We start from the raw sequence: 13,804 nt of genomic DNA on the forward strand, positions 1-13,804 counted from the left end.
CTTCCATCTGTGTGTCCAGCATGTGGGGCATGTGATAGAGATAACTGAAAAATGAGCTAAAGGATTCCAGGAGCTTCCTCTTGTGACCTAGGATGTGAGGATTGTTCCTGTGGAGCCCCCCAGGCCTTTTAAAACAAAGGTTTTCTTTCTTTCCCAGATAACTTAGAAAAAAGGGGGGGGAAAAAAGGGTTTGGTTTCTTGGGCTCAAGCCCTTATGTGTTGCAGTTGCACAAATTCACAGTAAATTTATGGCCTCTAATGGGATTGTTCCAAATTTACATCAGAATGGTTTCAGGCAGAATCTAAGCACTAAAAGATCACTTACCTCCCTCTTCCTCCACATCTGAAGTTGCTGAGCTGCTCCTGTTCAGCTTCATTCGTCTCTGCAGTGCTGAGCAGTGGAGTGGGGAATGGCAGGAGAGCAACTTATCATCCTCAGAGATCCCAAACACTCACCTCATCCGTGCCTGTGCTTCAGCAGAGAGCAGCTTGATCCCTGGTACTCTTAGCAAATGCTTTCCCAAACTCTTAGGGACTCAGCCAGCTGGGGAAGGTGGCAGGTTTTGTTCTTGTGGAAAGCTCCCCTTGCACTGGGATTTTAACATCTTTTCATCACAGCACAGCATCTGTGCACAGCAAAATAAATGTTTATTTTGGGTGTTATAGAGACATATAAGTGCTCCTAATCTGTAGGTCAAAGCATGACAGAGACTGCTGACATACAGCTATGAGAAAAGATGGAGGAATCTGTTTACAAGATTCCTAAAAGCTTTGGACATTCATATTTGGGCAAGTTGATGGCTTGAGTGGCACTAGCCTTCTCTGCACCCACAGGCAGGCTTTATCTGCCCAGGAATGGACTAGATGAACCTGAGAAAAAAGCATTGTATTTCCATGGACCCAGTCAATGTCTTGATAGAGAAGATTGGCAAAGACCTTTGTGATGTTTAAGTCAATTACAGGCAGTTTTGGGGTCAGGTAATTTCTTAATCAGGCATGATGGATGTGTTTCCAGAGGTGTGGAGCATCTTCAGCTCTGCTGAGTTCCAACAGGATTTTTTTTACACTCAGCATTTCTGAGTAGCAGGCCCATTAAGATTGGGTTGATGGCTTTTCTGAGGTGCTGTAAAACATGTTGTGAAGGCTGTTTTTCAAGGGGCTCTGTCACACATACCTGTGAAACCAGTGACCCCAGAAAATGCAAGCCAGCCAGGGAGATGCAGAACCAGGAATGGAAACCTCCCACCATAAGTTCACCTTCAGCTCCTGGGAATCTTTCTTCCCCCATTGCTGGTTAAGGTCCCTGTCCAGTGGGTACCACACATCCCTTCAGCATGTGCTGGAAGGCTGGATTAATTCTCCAGACTTGCATCTGTCTGTGCTCAGGGCAAAGAAATCTTGCTTGTAGCCATCGGCCATAGCTGTGGACAAAGGCAGCTTTTCTCCTGGACAAACCCACTGTGTGAGACTGCAAATTCAGTGTTGGAACAGATCATTTCAGCATCCTTCATGTTCTGTGTCCTGCAGGATCCGTAGTGGTGGTGGCAGAGAAAAAAAATCTTTGAGAATTCAGAGAAATTACTGAGAATTTGCTTTGTGGACTCGACCTGGCCAGACAGAGTGATTTGCAGGAGCATCCAAACCTAGAGCCATCTCTAGAGCTCAATGTGATGCAGCCAGAGGAACCAACAGGAACAATTTAAATTAAAGATCTCTAAAATTAAGTTTGTGTTTTAATGAGGATGTTAAAAATAATCTTCATCACCAGATAGAGATACTTAATACGTTGCCTTAATGTTAACTCCTACCTGAGGGAATCCCAGCAAAATTGGTAAGACTTTGCAATGCTGAAGCAAGATGCAAATAGATCCTTGTTCATCACCCCCTGCATAAATCCCATGTGCTTGGAAGTACTTCTGAGGCTTCAGCAAGACTCGATTTCTTTCTCAAATTTGGGGGACACTGAAAAATTATATATTATGTGTCATTTTTTTCACTGATGACAGCAATGCTTTTTTTTCTTTCTTTTTTATTTTTTTTTCTCAAGACAACATCTGTTCTGTAATTATGTTCTTGGTGGGGTCATGTTCTTAGAGGAGCCTTCTCTCAGCGGGTGGCTTTTGCCGGGGATTTGAAGTTCTGAATGCCCCTGAGTTACAACATTACCTGCAAGTCCCTCATCTAAATAAAGCTTTTCCTCTGTTCTTCAGAGAGCGAGCCACCTTCCTCCTTGGTTTCTGGGATCATTGACTACAACATGCCCCTCACCTCAACCTACCTGAAGCAGATGAAGCTGCGGGTGATGAATTCCCAGGAGCAGGTGAGTGACGCGCCGGGATCTGCCTGTGCTGAGGGGCTGAACAGAGAATGGGGAGGGGCACTTTGATTCCAGGAGGATGTTTTTGGGAATGGCTGGTTTGTCTGAGCTGGTCAGGCTCTAATTAAGCACAGCAAGTTGGGAGGCAGTGTATCCTGGATCTCCTGGAAGCTGAACTGCTTCAGAGTTGTGCCAGCAGAGAGAGACAGAGATGGGGTTAATTAAGTTATTGCTTGTAAAAGTCTGCTTGTTCTTTAGACATACAGCGCTTCTAAGAAATGGTTTTAAAAATGTATATGGCAAGTAATAATTTGTTTATCTCCCACTGATGTCTGGGAGCTTTAGCAGATGGGGTCTGAAGCCCAGACCTGGCTTTGGTTGCTCTGGGACTCTCTTAAACTGCTCAGCAACTTGAGGGGGTTCAGCTGCAGCCGCTCCACTCCCACGTCAAAGTGGGACATGGCTCTGTTGTTTGGTGACAGTGTTAAGCCACTGGATTTTGCTTTGGGGATGTATGGGGCACCCTGCCACAGGATTATACCCAGCCTGTGCAATTTTCTGAAGTTCTGCAGCTGCAGAATTAGCTATGGGAACCTCTGTGCACCATGGAAACAGTCTATAAAAAGAAAACTATGTTTTACTTGCTCCCCACAATCTGCACTGGAAGCCAGTGCTGGAATTTCTTTCCAGCACACTGAAACCTGAACTTGATTTCACACATTGCTGCCAGTGGCAAGATGTGACAGCATTTGCATGGTGCTGTGGTGGAAAACATTGCTGGGAGCCTGAGCACCCGATGGGGTCTTTTATCCAGCAGCTTCCTAAAGCATCACTGCCAGGGTGTAAAGTGCCAAGTGTGGGTTTGCTGGAGGGATACCGAGCTCCTCAATCACTTCTGTTGTGAAACCTTGTTACTGGAGGACAAAATGGCATCTGGTGGGAAGCACTCCTGCATCTCAGAGCTTTTTCCTTTGCACTTGTTTGGCACTTGAGTGACTTTCAGAATTTGTTTCAGGTTTTGAAAGGTTAAAGGCTGATGTGCCAGGTTTTGTGCTCGTGATGGGTCAGGCAGTAGAACTGAGGACAATTTGGGGACAGCTGGGTTGGACTGGACTGGGCTGAACTGGGCTGTGCCATGGAGTGGATGGATGTACCCCTTTGTGGCACCTGATTGCTGGTTTGGGACCACTTCTGGATAAATAGGCCAACATGTTCCAACCACCTTTGGGTCGTGCACTGTTTGCTGGGACGTGGTGCAGCTGCTGGCAGAGTGGCATTGCTGTGGCAGACCCTGCAATCCTTTTCTTCACCAAGGTCAAGCACTCAGGGCCATGAAAGCTGGCTGTGCTTTTCAGCACTTGAGGTGGTTGCTTCAAGATAAGTTTGTTGCATGCAGAGGACCGAGTGGTTTGACTTGTAGCCATTTATGCATTTTCAACCAGTTCCTCTTGGCTTTGAAGCTGCTTAAGGGAAGTGTGCTACAAAGCTTCATTAAACTCCTGCATCCAGTTTATACAGGTAGCAAACTGACCTCGCAGTTTGATCTTACTCCCAGGATAGCAAACCACCCAGAAGCTGGGAGGCTTCAGTGTGGATCTTGAGTTTTTGAGCTGCCTGCTTAGGGATGCTTGTTTTGAGAACTTTGGTTGGTAATTTAGAGTTCATACCCTGAATTTTGGAGCAGCAGTTTGTACTGGAACTGTCACTAGATCGATATAACGTGCTGCTAACATGAATACTCCTGAAGCTTGCAGAGATTGGAATAGAAGCGTATGTCATGTGGGAACAAAAAGGGACCAGCTGAGGCAACCAGCAGTTGTTGGTTTAGATCATAAATCAAATGATTTGATGTTATTCCCTGCCTCTAAAGTTTTCCTTCTCCTGTGCTCCTGTCGTTACACAGCAGCGCAGCTTTCAAAGCTTTTCAAGCCGTAGCAGCCAAGGCAAAAACCTGTTTGGAAGAAGTAAAAATTGCTGTTCACTGTGTTACTGAAACTGATTCCTGAGAGCAAAGTTAAAAAAGGATCAGTCCTATTGTTCAGACTTCTGAAGTGTTGAAATTTTCCATCATGACAAAAGTCTGGAGAGGAGTCAGATGGTTGGACCTGCTGGGGTCCAACAGGATTTGAGTGCAGTCCCTTCTGGCATGGGACATTCCCTGGCTTCCCCTGGGGAATCAATAGAATTGTTTAGGTTGAAAACCTCTTCAGGATCATTGAGTCCAACTGTTCCCCCAGCATGGTCAAGCCCACCACTAAACCATGTCCCCAAGTGCCACATTGACATGGCTTAAATCCCTCCAGGGATAGTGGGCAGCCTGTTCCAGGGCTGGACAACCCCTTTGGTGAAGAAATTCTTCCTGATTCAACCTAAACCTCCCCTGGTGTAACTTGAATGAAAACTCCTGAGGCAGCTGTAGCTGAACCTGGAGCTGCTAATGCTGAGGCTACCTGAAGATAATACGTGTAATAATGCAAATAAGTGGGGTCAGATCCCTCCACAAGCATTCCCCTGCTAATTTTATTCTTCATACTTTGCACTGGAAAGAAGACAGTGCCATTCTTTTTTCCTGGAGGAGCCTGGCAGTCTGTGTGGAGCGTGGGCTGTGGAACAGGGGCTGTGTGACACAGGCTGCCACTGTCCCTTCCCCAGGGTTAGGGTTAAGGTTGCACAGTTCAGGTGTTGCAGCTTTTGGAGTTCCAGGTGTTTGCCAACTGAAGGAGCCCTCTAAAGACAGTAGAAATAATTCTGACTTTTTTGCAAATGCAAAACAGGCAGAAAATGCAAGCTGATTTTAAAACTTGCTCTATGCAGATATCCCCTGCAAGGGTTTTATCTACCAGCATATCCAGGCTGCTCTCGCTGGGCGCTGCCATTGTGCCACTTTGCTGCCTTCCTCTCACTAACATTTGATGGTGTTAATAGAAATAAATTAAGCAATGGACTCGTGTTTCCCTTGGCTTTGGCCAAAAGTAATTATTTGTATGCAGCAGCAACAGGAGAAACTCACTTCACTTGGGGTAACAATGAGTGAATTTATGCCAAAATGGCCTTTTAACTTCATTATTCAGGGAGGAAAAAAAAGTACGTGTAAGTGTAATCTATTAGTGCTGCTAAGCACATCAGTGTTAGGGCACCAGTGTCTCCAGAAGGAAGCACAGGCAGAAGAACCTTAAAAAAAGCATTTTATCCCTGCTTAGGGACAAAAACTGTCAGAAGAGAAGCTCTTTATGTGGTTGCTCACAAAATGAAGAGTCCCCACAGAATTTTTTTTTTTTTTTTTTTTTTTTTGGAGTCAAAACATCTGTTCTGGTACAGTGGAAAACAGCAGAGGCCCGTGTTGCTTATACTGGGTTCAGTAGGACATGCAGGTTCTTTTGGGGTGGCAATCTTCCTTTATCCCCATTTTTTTTACCAGTTCTCACATGTGTGAAAAATCAGGCCCCTTACCCTTTCCAAAGTGCTGAATTAGCCCCATTTCATGGTATCTTCCAAGGCATTAAAGAATCTCTGAACTCCTGACCTTCCCAATCTAGCAGCAAAAAGGAATTAATAGAAGATATTTGATATTTATCTATAATGATCCTTCCACCTCATTTTCAAATACTAAATATTAGCATTTTAAAATGATTGGTTATTCTATTGCAGCCATTTTTCAGACAGTCTTTTCTGTATTACTCAACCTCAGCCTTGGATTTACTTTTTATGCTGCTGTTGGGCAAGGTTTCCACTGGTGACGGGAGGAATAGAAAGATTTTAAGAGGACAAATCCAGCACTGAAATGCCAGGCTCTCTCTCTCTGCTCCAGAGTTGTTGCTACCTTGGCAAGAACAGTCCAGGGCCGAGTAACCAGGTTTAAATGATACAGAAATGTTTTCAAAGATTGCTTCAGTGGCTGCTGGCAGAAGGTCACGCAATCAGTGCATGGCAGGAGCTGCTCTTGGATGGGAAATAAGAAGAGTGTTTTCCTTGTTGCTATGGCTTTGCTGCACTGACTTGTAAGTGTTTGAGAGGGCCAGAGCCTTGTCCTGCACCATCACACATCCCATCCATCCAGTAATTTCCCTGTAAGCCTGGAGTGTGTGACGGTGCGTGGATGTGAGGTGGTTTTCAGAGCACTATTTCAAGCAGTGTTTTAGCTCAGATAGCTGGATAATCCTGGAAGGGGGTGCAGGGGCTTAAATCCCACCGATGTGCATGGAGTTGGTCCTGACTGGTGCTGGTGAGGATCAGGCCTCTGCAGGATTTGAGAGCTCACAGAGCCTCATGGCCAGAGGCTGGTTGGCAATGTGAATTCCTCCTCCTTTTTCTCTGGCCTACCCATTACTCTGCTTGCTCACTTCAGTGTCTCAGAGGCTCTGAGAGCAACTAAGATGCATCTTCCCCTGGCAGCTCACTCGCTTCCTTCTGCTTTGGAGCCATCTCCAGCCAGTCCTGGGGGTGCAGAAGGCAGGGAGGGGAGCCTGCAGCTGCAGAGGAAGGCACACTAGGTTTTTACTTTCAGTCTGGAAGTTCAGTAGTGAAAATTGCAGGCATCTCATTCTGTATAGTCCAGGAGCAAATTTGGCAGAGCTGGAAGCTGCTGGACAAGCCCTGTGACCTGGATTTAGCTGAGTGTTTCATGAAAGTATCCTGAAGAAACGCTGTGTGTGTTCACAGAGGTGAGGAAGGCAAAAGCAGGCAGTACTTGAAAGGAAGTGGGATGATGCCTTTGCATCACATGAGGATGATAAGGTACTTCCCAGACCATTAAGAGGGTGTTAAACATCTCTAGATCAACTTGACTTGAACTCTAGATAGCTCTTATTCAAGAGGCTTTGGATGGTTTGGGAAGATCTTTGTTTCCTGCTGCTGATTTTTAAGTTAATTTTTGAGCACAGAGAAGTTCCCTAAACGCACCCTTAGGCACAGAAGGGACCGCCGGCCGTGGGCACAGGGAGACACCGAGTCAGGAACAGATTTATTTGCTCGCTGCTCGGCTGCGCAGCCCTCTAGTGGGGACAGAGCTGCTGCCGCCGGGAGCGGCTCTGCCTGGGAAACTTCGGATCTGCTCTTAACGACAGAGTTAGTCCAGGCACAGCCAGGTCCAGCTGTCACAGCAGTGTTCTTTACTGGCAAAGATGCTTTAGCAACACTTTCATCCTTGGCCTAAAGGCTCATGAGACGCAGGAGGTCAGATGACCGATCCCTTTAGCCTGGTTTCACCCTGGTGTGAATGGGTGGCTTTCAGTGAAAGGCAACTCATTTTTTTTTACTGGGAATTAACTCTGGCATTCCCATCTAGTAAAAACTCGGCAGCTTTTATTTCCCGCTGTGTGGATCTGTCAGTACTGTTCCCAGTGCTCCAGGTGAGCTCAGTGTTTGTTCAGTGTGACGTGTGCTGGGAGCAAACAGTGTGAGACCGACGTGGGCTGGCTGGGCTCAGTCCTGCCACTGTAGCTCTTGTCTTCCAGTGAGAAGTGATGCCAAGGCTCTGACTCTTTGCTGTTTTGGGGCTGATCATGCTGTTTTCTATAGGAAAGGAGGTGGCATTGCCTGTTTCTAGTGGTGCTGGGGACAATTCACCCTGCTGAAGTACTCAGGTGAATTTTAGTTGCTCCATGTGACAGCTCCAGTCTGTTCTCATGCACCAGTGGTCCCTTCCCCACTCTCTCTTCACTTCCCTATGGTGTTGTGCACCTCAGATAAGGTCCTAGAGAAATGGCTGGTGGATGTTTAGATGTTTCTCTGGCTCTTGGTGGGGCTATGGTTGTCACGCAGCTCCATCCATGGAAAATTAAATTGGGACTGATTACTCTCCACCACACACACCTATCCTGGTGCCTGTTATTTGGTATCAGAAGCCTGCTGCAGCCAAGCTGCATGAGCTTGTGTCTGGGAACACTGAATAAGCAGGACCAGAAGCCACACTACTTCTCTTTAATTCCTCATTTGTCCCAGTACATTCCCTGTTTGGCACGGAGAGCTGCTGCCCATTCCCTTGTGTGCTAACCAGCATCAAAGGCAGCTGTTCCCAGCAGAACTGGAAACAAGGTTTTGGTTCAGGGTCTGTAAAGTGGGGCTGGGAAATATTTCCAGGGGAAAAAGTAAAGATGTCAGCCTCAGAGTGAGGAAAATGCTATTGCCACATCCATGGAGTGGTCTCATGGATCCAGTTGGATCTGTCCTGTTCCTGTGGAAAGCTGTGCAAGGTGGGCTGTTCTGCATCATCTCAAAGCCCAGGTGCTGATGTGCTGTACGCTGACTTTGATCAAGTCACACAAATGGCTGTTTCTTAATTGCCTTCTCCCTTTAAAAAGGGGATAATACCTTAGAGAGACTTCTGAGGTCTTGCTCACTAATAAAGCTCTTCAAGAGCTTGGATGGCAACTACTTTGAGAGTGCAAACTGTTATTAATGATTTCCGTTATTACAGAAGATGCAGCTGTGTGGTTCAGCTTTTTAACCTTGAATTGTGTGCTTGCTTTTGTTTCCACTGCTGTTCAACCTGCGCAGGCAGGTTTGCACCTTCTCTGCTTGCACACACCCCTCACACCCACACCAGGAGTTGTGTGTGCACAGAAGGAGCTGAGGAGTCAGTTTTACTCACAAGGATGGATTCTGAATCGTGTGCAGTGCTTGAGAATGACCAAAAATGGGTTTAGTGTGGGTTCTGTGTATGGTTACTCAATTCTGATTTGGGGGACCAAGAGATAAGCTGTGAGGGTTGTCCTCAGAGCAGTGCAGACATCACTGCTGGGGCTATGGGTTTGGGCAGTGGAAAGGAATGTTAGGGGATATTTGACTGTCAGGGACCTGTCCCATCAAACACCCATTCCCTGTACTCCAAAACAAAATTCTATCCAAAGAAACAACTTCTTTCTTGCTCCTGTATTTGGCAGTGACTGGTGTACCCTGTGAAGTACAGAGCTGTATTTCCTTTCCTTCTCTTGGTCTTGGCTCCTGGGAGGAAAAAACCCCTTTTATTCATGCCCATGCCAGATGCTAACTACTGCTGCTTCTAAGGAAGGAGTGATGAGGATGAAGGGGGAATACAGCCCTTAGCCCACAAGGAACCTGGTCTATAATGAATGTCCCAAATCTTTACGCTCTGTTTTTTCCCCTGACTCTGCTCTGGGTGGCAGATAAGGTACTTTTTGGATAAAAACTGTGTCTGCCCCTCATGCCATGCCCTCCTTCAGTCCCTGCTGCCCATTTCCTTCCTGGCCTTTCCCCCGAGAAAATCGCATTTCACTGCTTATTCCTCAGCAGGGTTTGATGGTCACGGAGGACCCAATGCAGGAGGTCCCGTTTGTTATTTAACCTACTTTTCAGAGGCACAAGAACATCAAGTGACTCGCACAAGGTCGTCCATGAGTCAGTGACTCCTCTGGCGTGATGGCCAGAGCCTGCACTCCCTGCTCCCACCACTAGATCCCTGTGCCCACAATCCATAGCACCACAACCATTCAATTAAGCTCCTGCAGCGCCTTAAATGTCGTGTATTCCTGGGTTTGACAGCAGTCCTGGCATTCTTGTGGAGCCTTGCCTTAGGAAATGACAACAGATGAGGTCAGGTCATTGTTAGCAATGCCCTTGGAAGCATCACTGCCTGGTGCTCAGGCAGGCTCTGTGGTGTGGGTGCTGTCACAGCGGGGACATGGCTCTTCCCAGGACCTGCAGCTCAGCTCTGGTGGCATCCAGCAGGACCCTGCTGGACCAACACAGTCGGACAGGGAGCCCCAAGCTCTCTGCATGGGCAGATCTGTGTCCATGTAAGAGGGCTGGCAGGTACCAGAGGTAATGAACACATTGTGAAGAGAGAGGGAAGGAAGCAACTTATAAATAATATATTTGATATATATTATATATATGATATAGTAACAGCAGCATTGGTTTGTTATGGTGTGCGTTTTTTTAAATGTGTAATCTCGTAAGGCACTTACCCCTGTTCCTGACAACTCGATAAATTATTATTACCAATTCTATATCTAATTGCCAGTTATTTCCCCCTAGACAATTTGAATCCGAAAAATACCCACTAGAAAGGCGCTTGGTGGGCTGTTTCCCAGAGCCTCCCAGGCTGTTTCTGGAGGCAGCCCCTCTTCCGCTGGTGAGCCCCACTTCTGCCAGCCTCGTGACCCCGTGCGCTGGCACAAACAATTGCATTTCTGTCGGGCTCATGACCCCACTTGTAACAGCAGTGACCCCCCCTTGGGGTCAGGACCCCTCTCCTGTGCAGGGAACAGCTCCTGCCCAGCAGCTCCTGCTGAATGGCTCTTCCTCCCTCACTCCCTGTGTGGACCCGGCTGTTCCACACTAAGTTTGCCGATGTGAAATTTAGGTTAATCCATTTCCAAAGTGGATTAAGCTAACCCACACAAAGGCACTTAGTATAAAATAAGAGTGTCCACATGGTGAGGCAGCACGGAACAGTGACTGTGCTTCAAACTCGCATCCTGGCCTCTGCAAGCTCACCAAATGGAGGGACAGGCACTTCAGTCCCAGGGGATGTGCTCTCTCAAATGGCTTTAAGCCGGTCTAGCTTGAAGCCAAAGGAAGTGCAAGGAGTAAACAAAGCCCAGCAATGGGAAGGGGTTAAAGCCCGCTCTGCTGAGGTTCTCAGCAAGGCTCCTGTTCACCTTAAATGGTCAGGATTTTATTTTAGCTTCAGGGAGGAGCAGCAGCCATGGAGCTGGGAGTGCAGAGAAGTCCCTGTGGCTGGGGGCTCACAGCCTGCTGGCCTCCCAGCCATTCACCTCCAGAGGAAGGCCCCCAGGGCTTTCGTACTTGCATTTCAGCCTTTGGCTCCAGGACCAGACTGGAGATTGAAATGTAGTAGTGAGTGATGCCCAATTTTCACCTCTGGCCTTAGATCTTCCTGAGCCATCTTCTTCCCTTTCCTCTTCGCTGGCAGTGAGGTGGTTAACGCTGGAACAGATAACATCATAATTGGACATCTCACTAACAAGCCATAAACCCAAACCTGGCACTTCCATCCTGGCTCTGGCACAATTTCTGGTACCAGCCTATTGTAGGCTCAACACTGAACTGCTACACTTGGTTTATTTCATAAACCATTTCCTTTGTAACCATTAAATAGTGAAACATGAGGTGTGCTGGGGAGGGGGATGCTGCAAAGCTGGCACCCATCACTGTGGCGGGGATCACCATCCCATCATGGTGATCCCAAACTAAGATAGAGGTCACTGACCCACTGCCCTCGGAGCCCAGCCTGGGAGCGTGAACCAGCCTGGGGGATGCCGGGACCCCCAGCACTGCCCTGCCAGAGCTGGGCTGCAGCATCCCCATCCTCCCGGGGATCTGGCACCCGGTGCCCTGCCCAGAGCTGTGCTGGGCAAGCCGCTGTTTTCCCAACAGCCCTGCTCCAGCGTTCGGAGGCTGCGGCGGTGGGTGATGGTGCTGCCGGCAGCGCGGGGTCCTTCTGCTCCCGCGGAGCGAGGGAGAATCCTCGGGAACAAAAGGATTCGGCACCGCGGCACCCACCGCGCGGGGAAGGGGCTGCGGGTCCCACCGCGCCCGGGGCTCGCTGCAGGGGCTCCGCACTGACACCCGGGGACGGAGCTCTCGGGGCCGCACCGAGCCGGGCGGGCAGAGGGTCCCCGAGCCGGGCCGTGACGGGCGGCAGCCCCCGGTGCTGTGCCGAGCGGAGGGTCCCCGGATCGGCTGCAGCCCCCCGGGCCGTGCGGGAGCGGAGGATGCCCGGGCGGGTAGCGGCCCTCCCGGAGGATCCGTACGGTGCCCCGGCCGCGCATTCTCGCGCTCTCCAGCAGGCTCCCGGCCCTGGACATTGTCTCCTCCCGGGGAAGGGCCCTCCCGGCCCTCCACAATGTGCTCTTCCAGGCGCGGCTCCGCGCCCCCCGCCGCGCCCGGCCCGGTGCGCCCGCCCCCCGCGGCCCCGCTCCCCTTCCCCCGCCGCCCCCGCCCCCTCCGCCCGCGGCCGGGCCCCGCTCGCCCCCCTCCGCCTCCCCGGCCCCCCCCCGGGAGCCGGGAGTGACGCGCTCCGCAGCGCCGGCCCCTCTCCCCGGGCAGCAGCTGGCTGTCAGCCTCTCCGGAGCGCCGCCAGCCCGGGCCCCCTCCCTCCGTCCCTCCGTCCCTCCGCCCCGCGCTCCCCGCCGCGCCGCCGGGCTGGCGCAGGCCGGCAGGCCCCGGGCTCCGCTCCAGGTAGGCGCCCGCCCGCGGGGGGCTCCGGTACCGGCCCCGGGGCGGCGGGCGGGGGGAGATGCGCGGGGGCTCCACGCGGCCGCGGCGCTGCGGGGTGGGGAGAAGGGGGGGGGCCACCGGCGGGCGGGGCGGGGCGGGGCGGGGGGGGCGGTGGCCGCGGGGCCCGGCCCCAACTCCGGGGGGAGCGGCCGCCCCGCGGCCCCGGGAAGTTGCGGGTCGCCCGCCCGGCTGCCCGGCGGCGGGGGGGGGGAGGGCGGCGCGTCCTTCCCCGCGCCCGGCGCGGCTCCCCCGCGCCCGGAAGAGCACAAAAGCGCCGAAGAAAGTGGGAGGAGGCGTCGGCGGGAGCGCTCCGTCCCCGGCCATCCCCGGGCACCGGCCCCAGCCATCCCCGGGCACCGGCCCCGCGCCGCCATCACCACCAGCCCCGACCCCGGGAGGGGATTGTGCTGGAAATAGCCGCCTCCCTGGAGGTAAAGCCCTACTTACGTGTCAATCCTCGCCGCACGCTGAGCCCCGCACACGCGCGGGCAGGGCTCCATCGCGGGTGTATCTATTTACCTGCGGGCGGGGGTAGGACTGGGACGGGGACTCTCGCCCGGCGCCTCGCACCTCGCAGCTGCGGGGACACACGCGTGGGAACCGCGTCCCACCGGGGTCCCGTGGCCGTCGGGGAGGGTGGGGACAGGGGCACCCCCGGCCGCTCAGCCCACAGCGCTGCTCCTCTTGGCCACCGCCTCCAAAACCGAGTCCGTCCCCCCCCCGACACTCGCTTCCCGGTGCTGGGGGAAGAGCAAAGTGCCCTTTCACACCGCGCGGTAGCAGTCACCGTCCCCACCTCGCATGGAAAAGCAAACGCCTGTGAGCAAGTTCAGGTGCGGGGGAGGCAGGTGCGGGGCTCCAGGGTGGTGGTGGGAGTCGTGCAGCCCGGTCCCCCCTGCCCCGCGTTCAGCACCTCCCCGCTGAACAGCAGGAACGGGCCAGCGGCTCCGGGAAGGGGCTGCGGGGCCGCCCCCCGCCCTGGCAGCCCCCCGCGCCTCGGGGCTGTGGGAATGCTCGGGGGGTTCCCAGAAGAGCTCTTAGGGAAGGGGGAGGGGGCGAAGGGATGAGCTTCCCTTCCTCTTCCATTTGCCGTTTGCCGTTAAAATTAACTGTTTTGCCCATTTTCGGGAACTAGGAAATTACTCGGGTTTTGCCGGGTCCCGTAGAAATCGGCGGCAATCGCGGTAAATAAGGACGTAAGTGACCTGACAAAGAGCGCCGGGGATGTTCTCTTTGGTGTGGGAATCGTACACACGAGTAGGCAGCGCAGTCACAGCTCACCGC

General features: G+C 51.7%; 2 protein-coding genes across 4 annotated transcripts in view; one reads left to right on the top strand and one right to left on the bottom strand.

The window, feature by feature from the left end:
• The window catches only part of NOL4L (nucleolar protein 4 like), a 63,924-nt gene that overhangs the window by 24,313 nt on the left and 25,807 nt on the right, over window positions 1–13,804 (top strand). Inside the window, exon 4 of one of the 3 annotated variants that reach the window (XM_030288992.4) lies at window positions 2,211–2,320. In XM_030288992.4, the coding sequence (XP_030144852.1) occupies window positions 2,211–2,320 (110 nt within the window). Of the gene's footprint in view, window positions 1–2,210; window positions 2,321–12,349; window positions 12,482–12,674; window positions 12,952–13,804 lie in introns of those variants that run through there. The other 2 variants (XM_030288994.4, XM_030288993.4) reach the window with 2 other exon arrangements.
• On the bottom strand, window positions 632–12,844 carry LOC140680369 (uncharacterized). Its single transcript, XM_072917070.1, has 2 exons — window positions 11,868–12,844; window positions 632–11,227 (listed from the first exon to the last, which is right to left on the bottom strand). Exons 1-2 carry the CDS (start codon window positions 12,842–12,844, stop codon window positions 11,026–11,028), a joined length of 1,179 nt encoding a protein of 392 aa, XP_072773171.1. The 3' UTR covers window positions 632–11,025.

Source organism: Taeniopygia guttata, chromosome 20, assembly GCF_048771995.1.
Source record: "Taeniopygia guttata chromosome 20, bTaeGut7.mat, whole genome shotgun sequence".
NCBI classification, from domain to species: Eukaryota; Metazoa; Chordata; class Aves; order Passeriformes; family Estrildidae; genus Taeniopygia; species Taeniopygia guttata.

Excerpts from the sequence above, each read along its gene's own strand:
- LOC140680369 (XM_072917070.1), bottom strand. The coding sequence starts at position 12,844 with ATGGCCGGGGACGGAGCGCTCCCGCCGACGCCTCCTCCCACTTTCTTC. Across the intron at positions 11,228-11,867 it reads CGAGAGCTCCGTCCCCGGGT|CGTTAACCACCTCACTGCCA; the intron begins GTCAGTGCGGAG and ends TATCTGTTCCAG.